The sequence below is a fragment of the Varanus komodoensis genome, unplaced genomic scaffold (assembly GCF_004798865.1).
Source record: "Varanus komodoensis strain SLA01 unplaced genomic scaffold, ASM479886v1 scaffold72, whole genome shotgun sequence".
Taxonomy (NCBI): Eukaryota; Metazoa; Chordata; class Lepidosauria; order Squamata; family Varanidae; genus Varanus; species Varanus komodoensis.
Window position 1 is genome coordinate 2,423,934 of NW_025336374.1, and position 13,151 is coordinate 2,437,084.

Consider the following 13,151-nt stretch of genomic DNA (forward strand, 5'->3'; position numbering starts at 1 on the left):
CAGACAGCATTGTGAGGAGGCAATGGAAGCAGAGAAGAATTTCTTTTTCGCCGCCCTCACCGCCGCAGCATAGGCTCGACAGTGAGCTCTCAAGTGTGTTCGGTCAGATTCATCCTGTGGTTTCCTCCACCTACGCTCTAGACATCTCCCAACCCGCTTCATCGCCCGTAATTCAAGTGTGTACCAGGGGGATGAACGGGCTCTGCCCGGTGGGAGAGGATGCTTAGGAGCAATCATGTCAATAGCCCTGGTCATTTCCCCATTCCATAGTTCAACCAGAGCATCGACAGGAGCACCAGCCTTGGCAACCAGATAATCGCTGTAATAGTAGATAATAATAATAATAACAATAATAGCTGCACTAGCATACAGAACTGGGCATGCTTAGCCTTGAGAATACCTGAAGAGAGAGATGCTAGCACTTGTCAAGTACTTGAGAGGTTGTCACAGAGAGGAGAGCCAGGATGTCTTCTTGATCATCCCAGAGTGCAGGACATGGAATAATGGAATCCAGGTACAGGAAGCCAGATTCAGGCTCTATAACAGGAAAAACTTCCTGACAATGACAGCAGTACAGCAATGAAACCTATAATCTAGAGTGGTTATGGGCTTTCCCACACTGCTGGCATGCTGGATGCAGCTGGACAGCCATCTGTTGGGGAGTCATTAATTTGGAGTCCTGCACTGAGCAGGGGATTGGACCTAGTGGCCTTCTTGGCACCTTCCAATCCTACTGACCTATGAATCTCTGATTCCATGCATGGGAACACTGGAGTTCGTTGCAGGTACAGGATTCTCATAATTCTGTCCACTGAATCCATAAAGAACTGACTAACATACCACTTTGGTGAGAAAACAGGCTTTACTACTGAGGATTATGATGCAATCTCTCTCTCTCTCTCTCTCTCTCTCTCTCTCTCTCTCTCTCTCTCTCTCACACACACACACACACACACACACACACACACACACAGACATTACAAGAGACAGGATCTATTTAGCAATGGCTTCCTCCTTATGTAATGGAATTGTCCGATCCATGCATTGATCACCACTAATGACATTGGTTAACTCCTTTTAATGTCGCTATATTAGAACACTTTTTCTTTTGAAGTTGGTTTATTGTGATTTTGATGTGAATCATCTTGAGAGCCCCTTTTAGACTCTGTAAAGAGATGGCATAGGAGAGATTTTACTGCTGATGAGTTGGACTTTTTTGACTGTGCAATACAAAAACAACCAATCCACACCATTTTTTAAAGTGCTGCTTTGGTATCATTTTGATCACTTTCTATATTTCTATGCTCCCAGCTGCTTTGAATTCCCCATTGAGGGAAAATGGAATGGACTCTTTCAAACACACACACAATCAGTAAACATTGCATAAATAAATTGGAAAGATCGACAATTCCTCTGACAGGGCTGCTTGTGTTGCATTAGAATCAAATGCTTAGAAAACAAGATGGGTCCTTAATGTTACAGCTACGGATCACATGTCCTCTATACTGAGCCAGTGTGGCATCCTGGTGAGCGTGCTGGTCCATGGACCTGGGAGATCCAGGCTCTAGCCCCTATGTGGTACAGCCTCTCAGCCCAACCAACCTCACAGGGTTGTTGTTGTGAGGGTAAAATGGGGTTCTGTAAGTCACTTTGGATTACTCAAAATAGGAAAAAAGGTGGGGCATAAATGCAAAATTATAATAATCTAGGCCAGACTTCCCTGATCTCCCAGTTGTTTTGGACTTCAGTTCCCATCAGCCCTACCCAATGGTCAATGATCAGGAATTATTGGACTTGTAGTTCAAAACATCAGGAAACACAGGGTTGGAGAAGGCTGTTCTCCGCTTACAATGCAATTCATAAATATATACTCAAGTACATCCCATTGAGTTCAGTGTGGCTATAGGACTGCAGCTGTAATTTGAAATACACGTGTCTGAAAAACATTTCACTGAATGCAGTCTGCTTTAAGTGGGATAAAATTGTGTTGTTACGGAATAAGTCATTGCTAATTTATCCGTACTAAGGAGCAGAAAAATATTTCATATACTTAAATATCAGAGTTGTCGTATGAGAAGTTGCTTAAGGAAATGGTTGCAATAAATACAACCTTCCCGTCTGTGTGGTATGTATGAGCACCAAAAAAATCACTATTAGTTTATACAAAATGAAGGTGTATGTGTGAGTGTGTGCTTTGTTTCACAATACAAGTCTAGAACTTTTGTCTTATACTATATCAGACATATAAATCCCACCAAGACAGTGTGTGAAATTGCATTTTTCACTCTTTTTTAAACATGGTATTTAAAGTTGGAACTAGATGTCATGGAAAACAGACCAGTAAAATAGGAACTGTGCATCTCATCCTTTTGCATGGGAAGTTCTATAGGAAAAAACTGTTAACCTTCCAATATTTATGCTTCCCATCTCCTCATTATTTTTTGCTACTTGCAGGCAACAAGGAACATTGGTCTGGCTTGCACATAAAGCTAGATTGTTCAATTATGGGTTGTCATAATGTGTGAATGCAGTTGTTTTAACAATTCATGATTTATTAACTACAAACAACCCAAAAAGAGAACCAGGATCATTGTTGGATGGTAAACTTTGAGGTGCTTAAAGCATGCAGTGTCATTCCTTGTGAATCCAGAACCGTGGATTGTTCATGGGTTATTTTGCTAGGCTAAAGAGATGGGGAGCAAAGTTAGATATTAAAAAAGACCATTCTGCATGTCAGTACTACACTGCCACAAAGCCATTTCAGACACGTGAGGGAGCTGGCAAAGAGGAAGGAAAAACAGCTAAGGGACTGAGGAAAGAATCCAGTTTGTTAGATCACCTGCCAGACATACTGAGTACTGCATTAAACCATGGGTTAGTATTCTGTGCCGACCAAGCCGTTATTCCCAAGTATGTTTTTTACTCCATGATTGTTGGAAGAAAAGAGCAGGAAATGAGGTAGGAGCAGTAGCCCTTGTGCATCTTCCGTAACACCCAGTTTTACTTTAAGCTTGAAAAGAAACCAATTGTCTCCTGTACAGTCACCTCCAACCCATCTCCACTTATTAAAATTTCCTCTCCCCCTCATCTTTCTGTGCTCTTTGACTTTGTAACCACCTCCACCCACCTCCTATTCCCCAAGGAAATAAAAGCTTTACAGGGTGAGAAGTTTGCCTTCCTGACTCTTTTTTCTTAACTGCCTTTGTAGTTAATTTCCAATTCACATAATATGAATTCCACCGCTCCGTATCATTTCCCAGGAGAGCATCAATGCTAACCTCCACCCCTCGCTCTGCGCTTCAAGGGCTTTGAGGAGGTGTGTGTGTGGGGTAAATTAGGCAAGATGGGAACTAGCTCACTCTGATGAATTCACCACAGCCGTACGGCCAATCTGCATTGCCTTATTTAACGGGTTACCACATTTCCTTGTTTTCCAGGCTTACTGTGCTGCAGTTCTCTTAATCAAAGGGAGCAGGGCTCAGTAGGCCCTGGGACGTGTGGGAAATGTTGGAATGAGCCTACATCAAAGGGACCCTGGAATTCCTCCAAGGAACCTCTATTACACAACAGCCACAGAACCACTGAAGCTATCCCAAGTTTGACTAAGAAATAGGGTGTGTCTATCCTACTCCCTAGATGACAGCCCTCTGTTTGAAGGGCTGTCAGAGGGCAGGCCTCCCATCCAAACTTCCCCGGCTTGGTGCCTTCCAGATGTTTTGGACTGCAATTCCCACCAGCCCCACCTAGCAAAGCTAATGTGCAAACATCACTAATTGCAGTCCAGAATGGCTTAGGGGTCCTAGATTGGGGTAGGCACCCCTCTTTATCCAGTGGAAGTCCAGTTTAAAAAAAAAAACCATCAGAAGAGACAGTAGGAGAAGCCTTGAAGTGGCCCTTTGATCATTTGAAATTAGATGGCAGCACTCACAATAAAGTATTTCTACCTAAATAATCGCTATTATTTCAAAACATGCATCTGTGCATGTAAAGGAGCCTATACAGGTATCATGCGCAGCAGTGCCCAGTTTGGTGAAGTGATACGTATGCACAAGTGGCCACTCTACTGAATGTGAAAGGTTTGGACAACACTTGCTCCCATCACACTCTTGTGAGCAGAAGAAATGAACAGAGGAAGCTGCTCAATGAAAAGGTTGGTCAGTCTAGCCCAGTGCTGGCTGGACTGACCAATGGAGTGACTCACCAGTACGGCGCGACTGGTTTGCAGAGTCTGTCCTGGCTCTAAAACATGGTTGTTATTTTTTCCCCAGCCAGCTCTGCAACTAGAGATTACAATACGTAATTGTACAATACGTAGTTACTGCAGGAAAGGAGAGGATAAGGCAATCAGTTTCTACTGGTCCCGGTGCTACCCATCCCAGGTGTTTTTTACAGGGTCATTCTTTCACAGGGTCATAGAACAGTAGAGTTGGAAGGGGCCAAGAAGGCCATCGAGTCCAGCCCCCTGCTGTTGCAGGACGCCAAGTCACACCATGCCACTCAGGTGGCTGTCCAGCTTCTTTCTGAATGTCTTCAGTGTGGGAGAGCCCACCACCTCTCCAGGCAGCTGGTTCCACTGTCGTATTGCTCTGGCAGTGAGGTAGCCTTTCCTGATGTCCAGCCTGAATCTGGGTTGTCACAACTTGAATTGATTATTCCGTGACCTACCCTCTGGCATCAGCAAGGTAGAGCCAGTGTGGTGTAATGGTTAAGAGCATGGGACTGGGACTCAGGCGATCTGGGTTCTAGTCCCCGCTCAGCCATGGAGCCAACTGGGTGACTTTGGGCCAGTCACAGACTCTCAGCCCAACCTACCTCACAGGGTTGTTGTTGTGGGGATAAGATGGAGGAGGAGATGTAAGCTGCCTTGAGCCCTTTGTAGGAAAAAGGCAGGATAAAAATCAATCAATCAATCAATCAATCAAGAAAGAAAGAAAGAGGTCTTGACTTTCCTCTTTGTGACAGCCTTTGAAGTACTTATAGAGGGATACCATGTCCCCCCTCAGGCTTCCCTTTTCAAGGCTGAACATGCCCACTTCTCTCAGTCTCTCCTCACAAGGCAGTGTTTCCAAACCCTGGATCATTTTTGTTGCCCTCCGCTGAACCCTTTCTAATTTACCTGCATCTTTCTTAAATCTCACTGCCCAGAACTGGACACAGTATTCTAGATGGGGTCTGACTTAGGAGTATAGGTGAATACTATTTCTCATGATGTGGAAGTGATTATTCTATTAATGCATCCCAAAATACCATTTGTTGCATGTTTAAAATGTTTTAATGGTCCTTTGATGTTATGATGGTTTGATTACATTTTCTTGTCTTGTTTGTATGGATTGCTGTAAACTGCCCAGGGAGCTTCACCTACCGGGTGGTATAGAAATCAAATCAAATCAAATCAATGATGCCTCTGGTGTCAGAGGCATTATTGCTATATACACATTGCTGGGGAACATGGGTTGCATTCCTATCCTACTTGGGCGTTGACCACCGTGTGAACAGAATGCTTGCCAAGAGGGGCCCTTGGGCTGATCCAGCAGGATTCTTCCTATATTCTTATGTAATCATGCTGATGGTGATGCCGTATGATCAATCAAATGAAAGTAGTAAGCGAGGAAAACAAAATCAAAGTGGACTCAATCAAAGTAAACCGGAAATCACTACAGCACTGGAAAAACTGAATGTGCATTTGATGTGAGCCAATTTAACACGTTAGTAACAAATGACCATTTTGAAACCAATGTATTCCAGTTCTATCCTTTTCTCTCTGTGTGTCTCAGTATAGCCATTAATGTGACGTCCCACATGCCTTTCCTAGCCATTCATTTAAAGAAAGAATAGATGACAGCCGCTTTAGATCCTTTTCTAAGAGATGACCAGGATTTCACCTGGAACTTTTTATTTACAAAGATGGTGACCTGCGGCCCTTTTTGCCAGACTCTTTCAGCAGCACTTGAACCCACAACTTTTGAATACCTCTCAGAGAAATGCAGTCTTCAGTTTCACATTCTAGAAGTCTAGTGTTTTCTGCATCGTATGTTCACTAGTACAGAAGTAAAAAAGGGAAAGAAGGAATTTCCTTGAGGTAGTTACTCCAGGGAAATAAAAATGCAATGACAAACAGAGGTTGCTAGCCCTGAAGTCTGTCATTCATCACAGGGAATTCTGACGGTGGGGAGCACATTTCCAGGCATCTGTGATGCTTTGATAGCAACTTTAACATTCTGGTTATTCTGTGCTGCTGACCCATTTATATGAATGGCTTGTGGAGAACCACTGCTTCTTTACCTTTTCAGGTTGAACTGTGAGCAAAAATGCATGTTCCCACACCTTGAGTAAAATGTGATAGGACCACCAGAGAGATGTGGGGGGGGGGTGAGTAGCCATCTCTGTCTTAGGACAAAGCCATGGTGAAGGGGTAGAGGGTCGAGGCTCCTGATAAGGATGGAAATGACTGTCCCCTAAGTAGGGGCAGCAGGTTGGAATTAATGGAGGACTCAAACCAGGAAGGGTACATCCAAGGGCTGACCAGGCTGAGCTAAAGCCCATGGTCCAGTAGAAGGTATTTAAAGCCCCCTGTCTGTTATCCCCTTCTTCCTCGCTGTCACTGCCAATTCACTGGTCTCTTCCAAGTAAGAAGCAATAACAAGAGTGGACCGATTCTATTTTACATGTTACCAACCTGGCACTGTGTGTGTGTGTGTATTTCTGAAACTCCCTGACCACGGGCCATGCTGGCTGGGACTTATGGGAATTGCAGTCCAAAATATCTAAAAGATGCCAGGTAGCCTACTGCTCATCGAAAGGTTGAGGAGAAAGAATAATAAGGACCATGTCTAGTCGGTGCATCCTATGCTGCCAGTCAAGGGATTTGCCTGGAACCGTGAAGCAGAATGGCCATAACTCAGAAGCAGAGAGGGAGGCACTGTAGCTCAGTGGTAGAGTCCATGCTTTGCATGCAGAAGGTCCCAAGGTCAAATCCTGGCATTTCCAGGAAGGGTTTTCTCCCATGCCTGAACCTCTGGAGAGTCTTGCCCAGAGTATAGTGCTACAGATGGGCCAATGGTCTCACTCGGTGTAGGGCAGATCCTTTGTTCCTACAGCAGTGGGTGCTGGTGGCTCAAATGTCATTCCAGTGATGGACCTACAACAGGCTTCAGGCTGAACTTTTAAGCACCTGTCCATGGTGCTGAACTTACCCAGCTCCGCTGATGTTGGAGCCACCAGCCTCAACTACCCTGAAGCATATTCTCGAACTTTCAGCTTGACACTTTGGCATCTCCACCAGGATCTCAGATAGCAAAGCTTGCAAGAGCTGCCCTCACTGTCAAAATACATGGCTCTGGGTAAATAAGTGCAAGTATTTGAGACTTTCAGATCTTTCCATTTACTTTCCAGGGAGCTGCAACACCATAATACAAACATGTCGTTCTTGTCAATGATAAATGAACAGTTTCCGGCCCCTTTCCCTTAAATGATCCTGGTTTTTCTTTTTTGTCAGCTTTGAACTACTTTGTACACGCTTAACCTCGAGGGGTATGATGAGAAATGGCTTTGGGGAACAACACACAGCGAAGTTACTCCATCATCCCATGCTTCATCTTTGTCGAGGTGAGTTCAGATTTTGAGACTTCTGGTTTTGGGAAATGAAGATCAGTTTCACTGGGCTAGGCTTGACCCATGGGGAAAATGTGGCCAAGAAATCATGACTGCTGGGGTTATGACCCTAAGCTAATTTCTTAGTGTTCCACTTTAGCCTGTAAGACTGGACTGATTGGGCAGCAATAGCATGTACTTATGCGATGAGGCTTGGAGAAGAGCCTCAGTCCAACTGAAGTACCATTGTAAGAAGCTGATGTACAGATCTTCTGTGGTCATGGAAATGTTGGTGATTTTATTGTTGGATTGTTGAGGCTGTACTGCATAGAATGTGTTTTCCCAGCCTGATGCTCTCTAGATGCTGTATGACCAATGCTGGCTGATGATGATAATGGGAATTGTAATCCAACGTATTGTGGAAGTACCAGATGGGGGAAAGCAGTTGTTGATGGTTGCCCACACTTACATATCCATATGTGGATGCTTTGTTGCAGTATTTTGATTGTCTATAGGAGGACGTACATCAGTTTTCAGACTTGCACTGAAGGATGTAATTATGTAAGGATGTAATAGCAAATTATGCTTCTTCCACACTTGTTTAAAATATCCAAAGCTGACCCTTCTCACCTCCTCCCACCTCTGTGGGGGTGTTTCAGCACACATTCCTCCTATTGGGAAAATGTGTGTAAACTAAACTCTGGCAGAAGGCAGACATAATGTTAAAGCAGATACTGAGTGACTTCATTTCCCAGCTTCATTTCTTGACTTACCGCCAGCTTTTCAGTTTATAAAACAGATATATGTACCAGGATAGCAAATACCCCTCCACCCATGCTTTGCTCAAATCAGCCACCTTTTTTAAAGCAGTGCATCATGATTATCCATTCATTTGTCACACTGTTATTTTGGGTGTGTGTGTGTGTGTTAAAGCATAAAAAATTAAAATAGATTGCAAGACTTCTCTCAGAACTAGGGTTTGACATGTGTCACATCTTAGGCATTAGTGAATCAAAGGCTTTCTTTCATCATTTTTTAAGTTTCATTGTGAGTTTCAGAAAGCAAACCAAAACCAAAAATATAGAAGAGAAATAAAATAGAATAAAATTTCCTCGACCATTCTGGATGGGAGAGGAAAAAGTATTGCTGCTGAAGGTACTGGGGCCACCTCTAATAGCTGAGGTTGAGGTGGGGCCACATGCAAAGACATACACTTTGCGCACAGGCCTCATTCATTATTGTGTATATTTTAGTTCATGTATCTTAATCCACTGCATTATATATTATACTTTCAATTAGTGATATTATAATCATCATAAAATTAATATTATAATTAATATCTTATGATATTTTGATTTAATATATGAAATTGTATTTTTCATCCTGGTTATCTTAAAGATACTTTAGGGTTATTTATTTTGGTCTATACATAGTATGTATACATAGTAATTTAACTTACAGTAAATATGATGGTTTTTGTTGTGCTTTTGTTTCCTGAATGGATCTGTGCCTGTATAATAATCTTTGACGGATTTATTGATTAGCTGGTTGGGTGATTCTTAAATGGTTGGAAGGAAACATCTAAAATGGGCTGATGTACATTTTTGTATACATTTCTTCAGTGGTGGGTGAAGAAAGGAAGTCCTTGTCCAGTTTTCTATGAAGTTGACACTTGAGGGCCTCCTTTTCTCCCTAGCTTCCTCCATTGGTGAAATTACACTCTCAAAGATAATCAATTAGCCATAGGGAAGAGTTGGAGAAGCCCTTTCCACATGAGGGCCAAATCCTTTTTCAGATAAACTTTCTGGAGCATCATTCCAGGAGCTGGTGAGTGCAACTGAAGGCAAAAGTGACAGGGCTAAGACAGCAAAAATAAAGCATATTGTAGCTTGAAACTCTTTCTTCCAGTAACTAAGCCTTGGGAGAAACAGTTCAGTCTTTTAGAATATGGAAGAAACTGTGGAAAAATAGTGAAAACCCCACAACTGAGGGAATTAGTAACTGAGGGAGAGGGAAGGGTCAGAGGAAGAAGGAATGGCCTTCTGAGGAACCCCAGGAGTACTGGCTTTGACCCCCTGGCCTTTTAATTATTTCGATTTATATCCTGCCTTTTTCCTACAAGGGCTCAAGGCAGCTTACATCCTCCTCCTCCTCCATCTTATCCCCACAACAACAACCCTGTGAGGTAGGTTGGGCTGAGCGTCTGTGACTGGCCCAGAGTCACCCAGTTGGCTCCATGGCTGAGCGGGGACTCGAACCCAGATCCTCTGAGTCCCTGTCCCATGCTCTTAACCACTACACCACACTGGCCTTTGGCTTTCCATTCCTGTTGTGAGGAGCCAAGACACACATATCAGGCACACATATAGAAAGGCCACCAAGGGAACAGTCCTGTGGCCCCAAGACAACATCTAAAGGTACTTTTTTCTTCAGATGACCTAAGAGATCCAGGTTCAGAGGGGTAATAAATCAGCACCCCTTTGCAGCTGGTGTGGAAAGACCCATGTCACCTGCTCTCTGAGGTCAGGAGACAAGTAAAGAGGGTGTTTTGGGGGAGCAGAAGAGGCTGGAGAAGACCAGATTACATGGGGTCCTGCAGCCACTCCTTCCTCCTTGCCCACCCTCCAAGATTCTGCAGCTGGGTGGAAAAGCTCATCCAGCAAATGCAGAGTGGGAAGCCTGAGAGGAAAAGAACACTATTGCCAATTCTTCTGCTCTTCACTGGACACCCATAAGACTCTGGGTTCAAGGGTTTCGGTGCATCCCACTAGGTTTGTGACCTCACTTACACATTCCATATGTTGGGAGTGAGAAAGGTGGTTGCTCTGGGCTGCATTCCCAAGGCCTTCTGTCTGGGGCTTGGAGGGGCAGGAGCAGGAGGGGGCCTTGGACTGTGGGCCAATCCCAGAGGATGAGATGCGAGAAGCAGAGATGCTTATCTCAAGGCCTGACTCTGCAGGTGAGCAGGCAGCCTCTGGGAATAACCAAGCCGCACTGTGATCGGGAGGGGCTTGGAACAAGGGAGTTTCTCGGAGTCAGACAAGGCAGGTGTGGCTCTTGACCCCGTGATGTGATGTCGGCAGAGGAGGGTGGCCCAGCTGGAGGACTGGTGTGCAGAAAGGAGAGGTGCTCCTTTCCAAAAGACATTCTCCTAAGAAGGGTTCCTAGAAGTAAATACCAGATTGGGTGCAACAGACCGATCTGTGCATGTTCAGAGATTCAGTCAAGGTGTTGTGCTTCTGGAAAATGCCTTGCAAGGAACATTTTGCAAGAAGGGTCTGTGGCTTCGAATGTGTGAAGGGAGGAAGCCTAGCTTAGACCACCAAAGGCCTCAACTGTGCCTCAGGAGTGATGTGCACATTTTCAGGCCAACATATTTTTAGGAAGACTCTGTCATAGATACAGCAAATGTGGTAATCATCTGGTGTGCGGGCTGTACCACTTGAGACTGCAGATGGGGGGGGGCTCTCATAATTTATAATTTAAAGTTGTGTTATGCACATATAGTCCCTCCACACAGAAAATTAGCATGGCAGAGATATTGAGAAAGAGAGAAAGAGAGAATAAGACAGACAGACAGAACATTTTCCCAGCATCGTAGTTTTCCTATGTGCATGGAAAATCTGTATGAAAAGCAGCATTGAAACATGCCCATCTCCATGATGGAATCTGTAGTGGTATCATCTAGAAGTGGATTTATCTTCTTATCAGCTGTTTGTATGCTTCAGTCTCCAAGGAAACCCTGGAGGTTTTTTTCTTTTTCTTTTTGCAAATCAAGGGAACAGGCAAGGGGATGAATCAATCTATCATCCCTTCACCCAATCAATTTTTTGAAGGGACGAATGAGAGACACCAGGTTTCCAAAGCAAGATTGTTTAATTTATAGCCAGACATGACCATCTCGGAATACTTTTTTCCCTTACTCTTTTTTTTTTTTAAACCCTCTAATGTGTGAATGATGAGTCTGTCTGAAAGTACAGGTGCGAGAGTTATAAATTAGCCTTTCTTTAGTCAAGGCTGACATGGACATAAAAATAAATCAAATAACAGTGTAGGGGGAGATATGAGTCTCCCAAATATCCTTCTGCTTGTTACAAGTGATGCTAGTGTTCAGGACTGATATAGCAGACAGAACAAGAGCTTGCGGTTTCTTTTAAAAGACCTCTAGTACTCTTTATAGTCTTTAAAAAGAAACATGGATTTTCATAGAAGTTTGGAAAAGTTCTCTCAAATAACTAATAGGGGAGAGCAGACAGAAATTTTGTACTGGTCCATTCTTTAGTAATCACCAGTGTGTATGCTTTTAAATTATTTCCCTGCTTTATGGAAATAGAAGGGGAAATGGATTCTCTGTGCCCTTTGACAGCTAAAATTGAAAAACTGGAAGCAGAACACTCACTTCCTATATGGCGATGGATTGAGGATCTTACAACATATTTGGCATATGGACAGGTGACATACACACGGCAACTTCAAATAGATATTTATTTGGATATTCAGCTTTCATTGAAGCCTTTGTATAATTGCTAGAAAGTTTTATGTATTTCAGTCAAGTATGCGTATTTTTAAAAGTAGATGTCCACAGGTACTGTTTCAGAGATCCCTTTGGGGGGGGGCACAGAACCACATTGGGACCTCATAATACAGTACACCCAATGTATACAGGGCAGTGATGCGATTCAGCAGGCCTTGTCCCAAGAGCCCTCTGCAACATGCTGTAGCTCTTTAGCAGGTGAGACTGTGGCCATGCTCAAAAGGATGATAAGCCATGATTCCAGAGAATCCTGCTTAGTTGTGATTGAGCTGCATGTTTGTTCATGGGTTATTTCTGTCTGCTAATGCAACCGGGAATGGTTTGTTAGTATGTCATTTAAGCCAGAAGCCTTGCTTTTTGGTCACTCCATGAGCCAGAACTGCAAAGGCAGCTTTGATCTTGATTTGCTGTTCCTGGCAAAGAAACCAGAAGCCCTGATTCAGACAACACATGAAACCAGGGGTCCAGAACTTAAGGCCTGGGGTCTCAATCTGGCCTTCTGGAGTCCTGCGGATGGCCATATCCCTTTCTGCTTCCTCTGCATTGATCTTCTTTTCATTAGCCACAATCAGTTGGCACTTGTGCAGCTTTTGTGCAGTACACCTCCCCCCCAAAAAAAACTTTCTTGGAGGCCAAAATGTCTCTCCCAAAGCCTCATTACTGGCAGCAAGAGCATTAAGCCAAAATATGCCAGTATTTGGAGTATTTTGACCCTGGCTGCTGACTTGATGTTGACTTGTGAGGTTGGAGAAATCCTAAATCTAATCTCACAAAAAATTCATGTGCAAGATTCACCAGTCAATTATATACCTACACATACATACCCTATTTGAATATATTTACATTTGGCTAGGGAGAGTTGGCTTCTTAAAGCAATTGGAGAGATTGCAAGCAAACCAGCCTGCTGTCTCTCTTTCTGTCCTTCATCTCACCCTTTCCATGTTTGATTGGCTGGTGCAGCTCAGCCAAGGGGCCAGACAGCAGCACCCCGTAGAAGAGTCCGCCATCACTCCACAGAGCCACTTCT

The 13,151-nt window shown here is 43.8% G+C and overlaps 1 protein-coding gene across 6 annotated transcripts in view; it reads left to right on the forward strand.

Moving 5' to 3' along the window:
• The window catches only part of PLPPR1 (phospholipid phosphatase related 1), a 158,698-nt gene that overhangs the window by 83,309 nt on the left and 62,238 nt on the right, over window positions 1–13,151 (forward strand). For all 6 annotated transcript variants that reach the window (XM_044452444.1, XM_044452445.1, XM_044452447.1 and 3 more), the window contains one exon: window positions 7,496–7,605. In XM_044452444.1, the coding sequence (XP_044308379.1) occupies window positions 7,543–7,605 (63 nt within the window). In that variant the 5' untranslated portion in view covers window positions 7,496–7,542. The remainder of the gene's footprint in view (window positions 1–7,495; window positions 7,606–13,151) is intronic.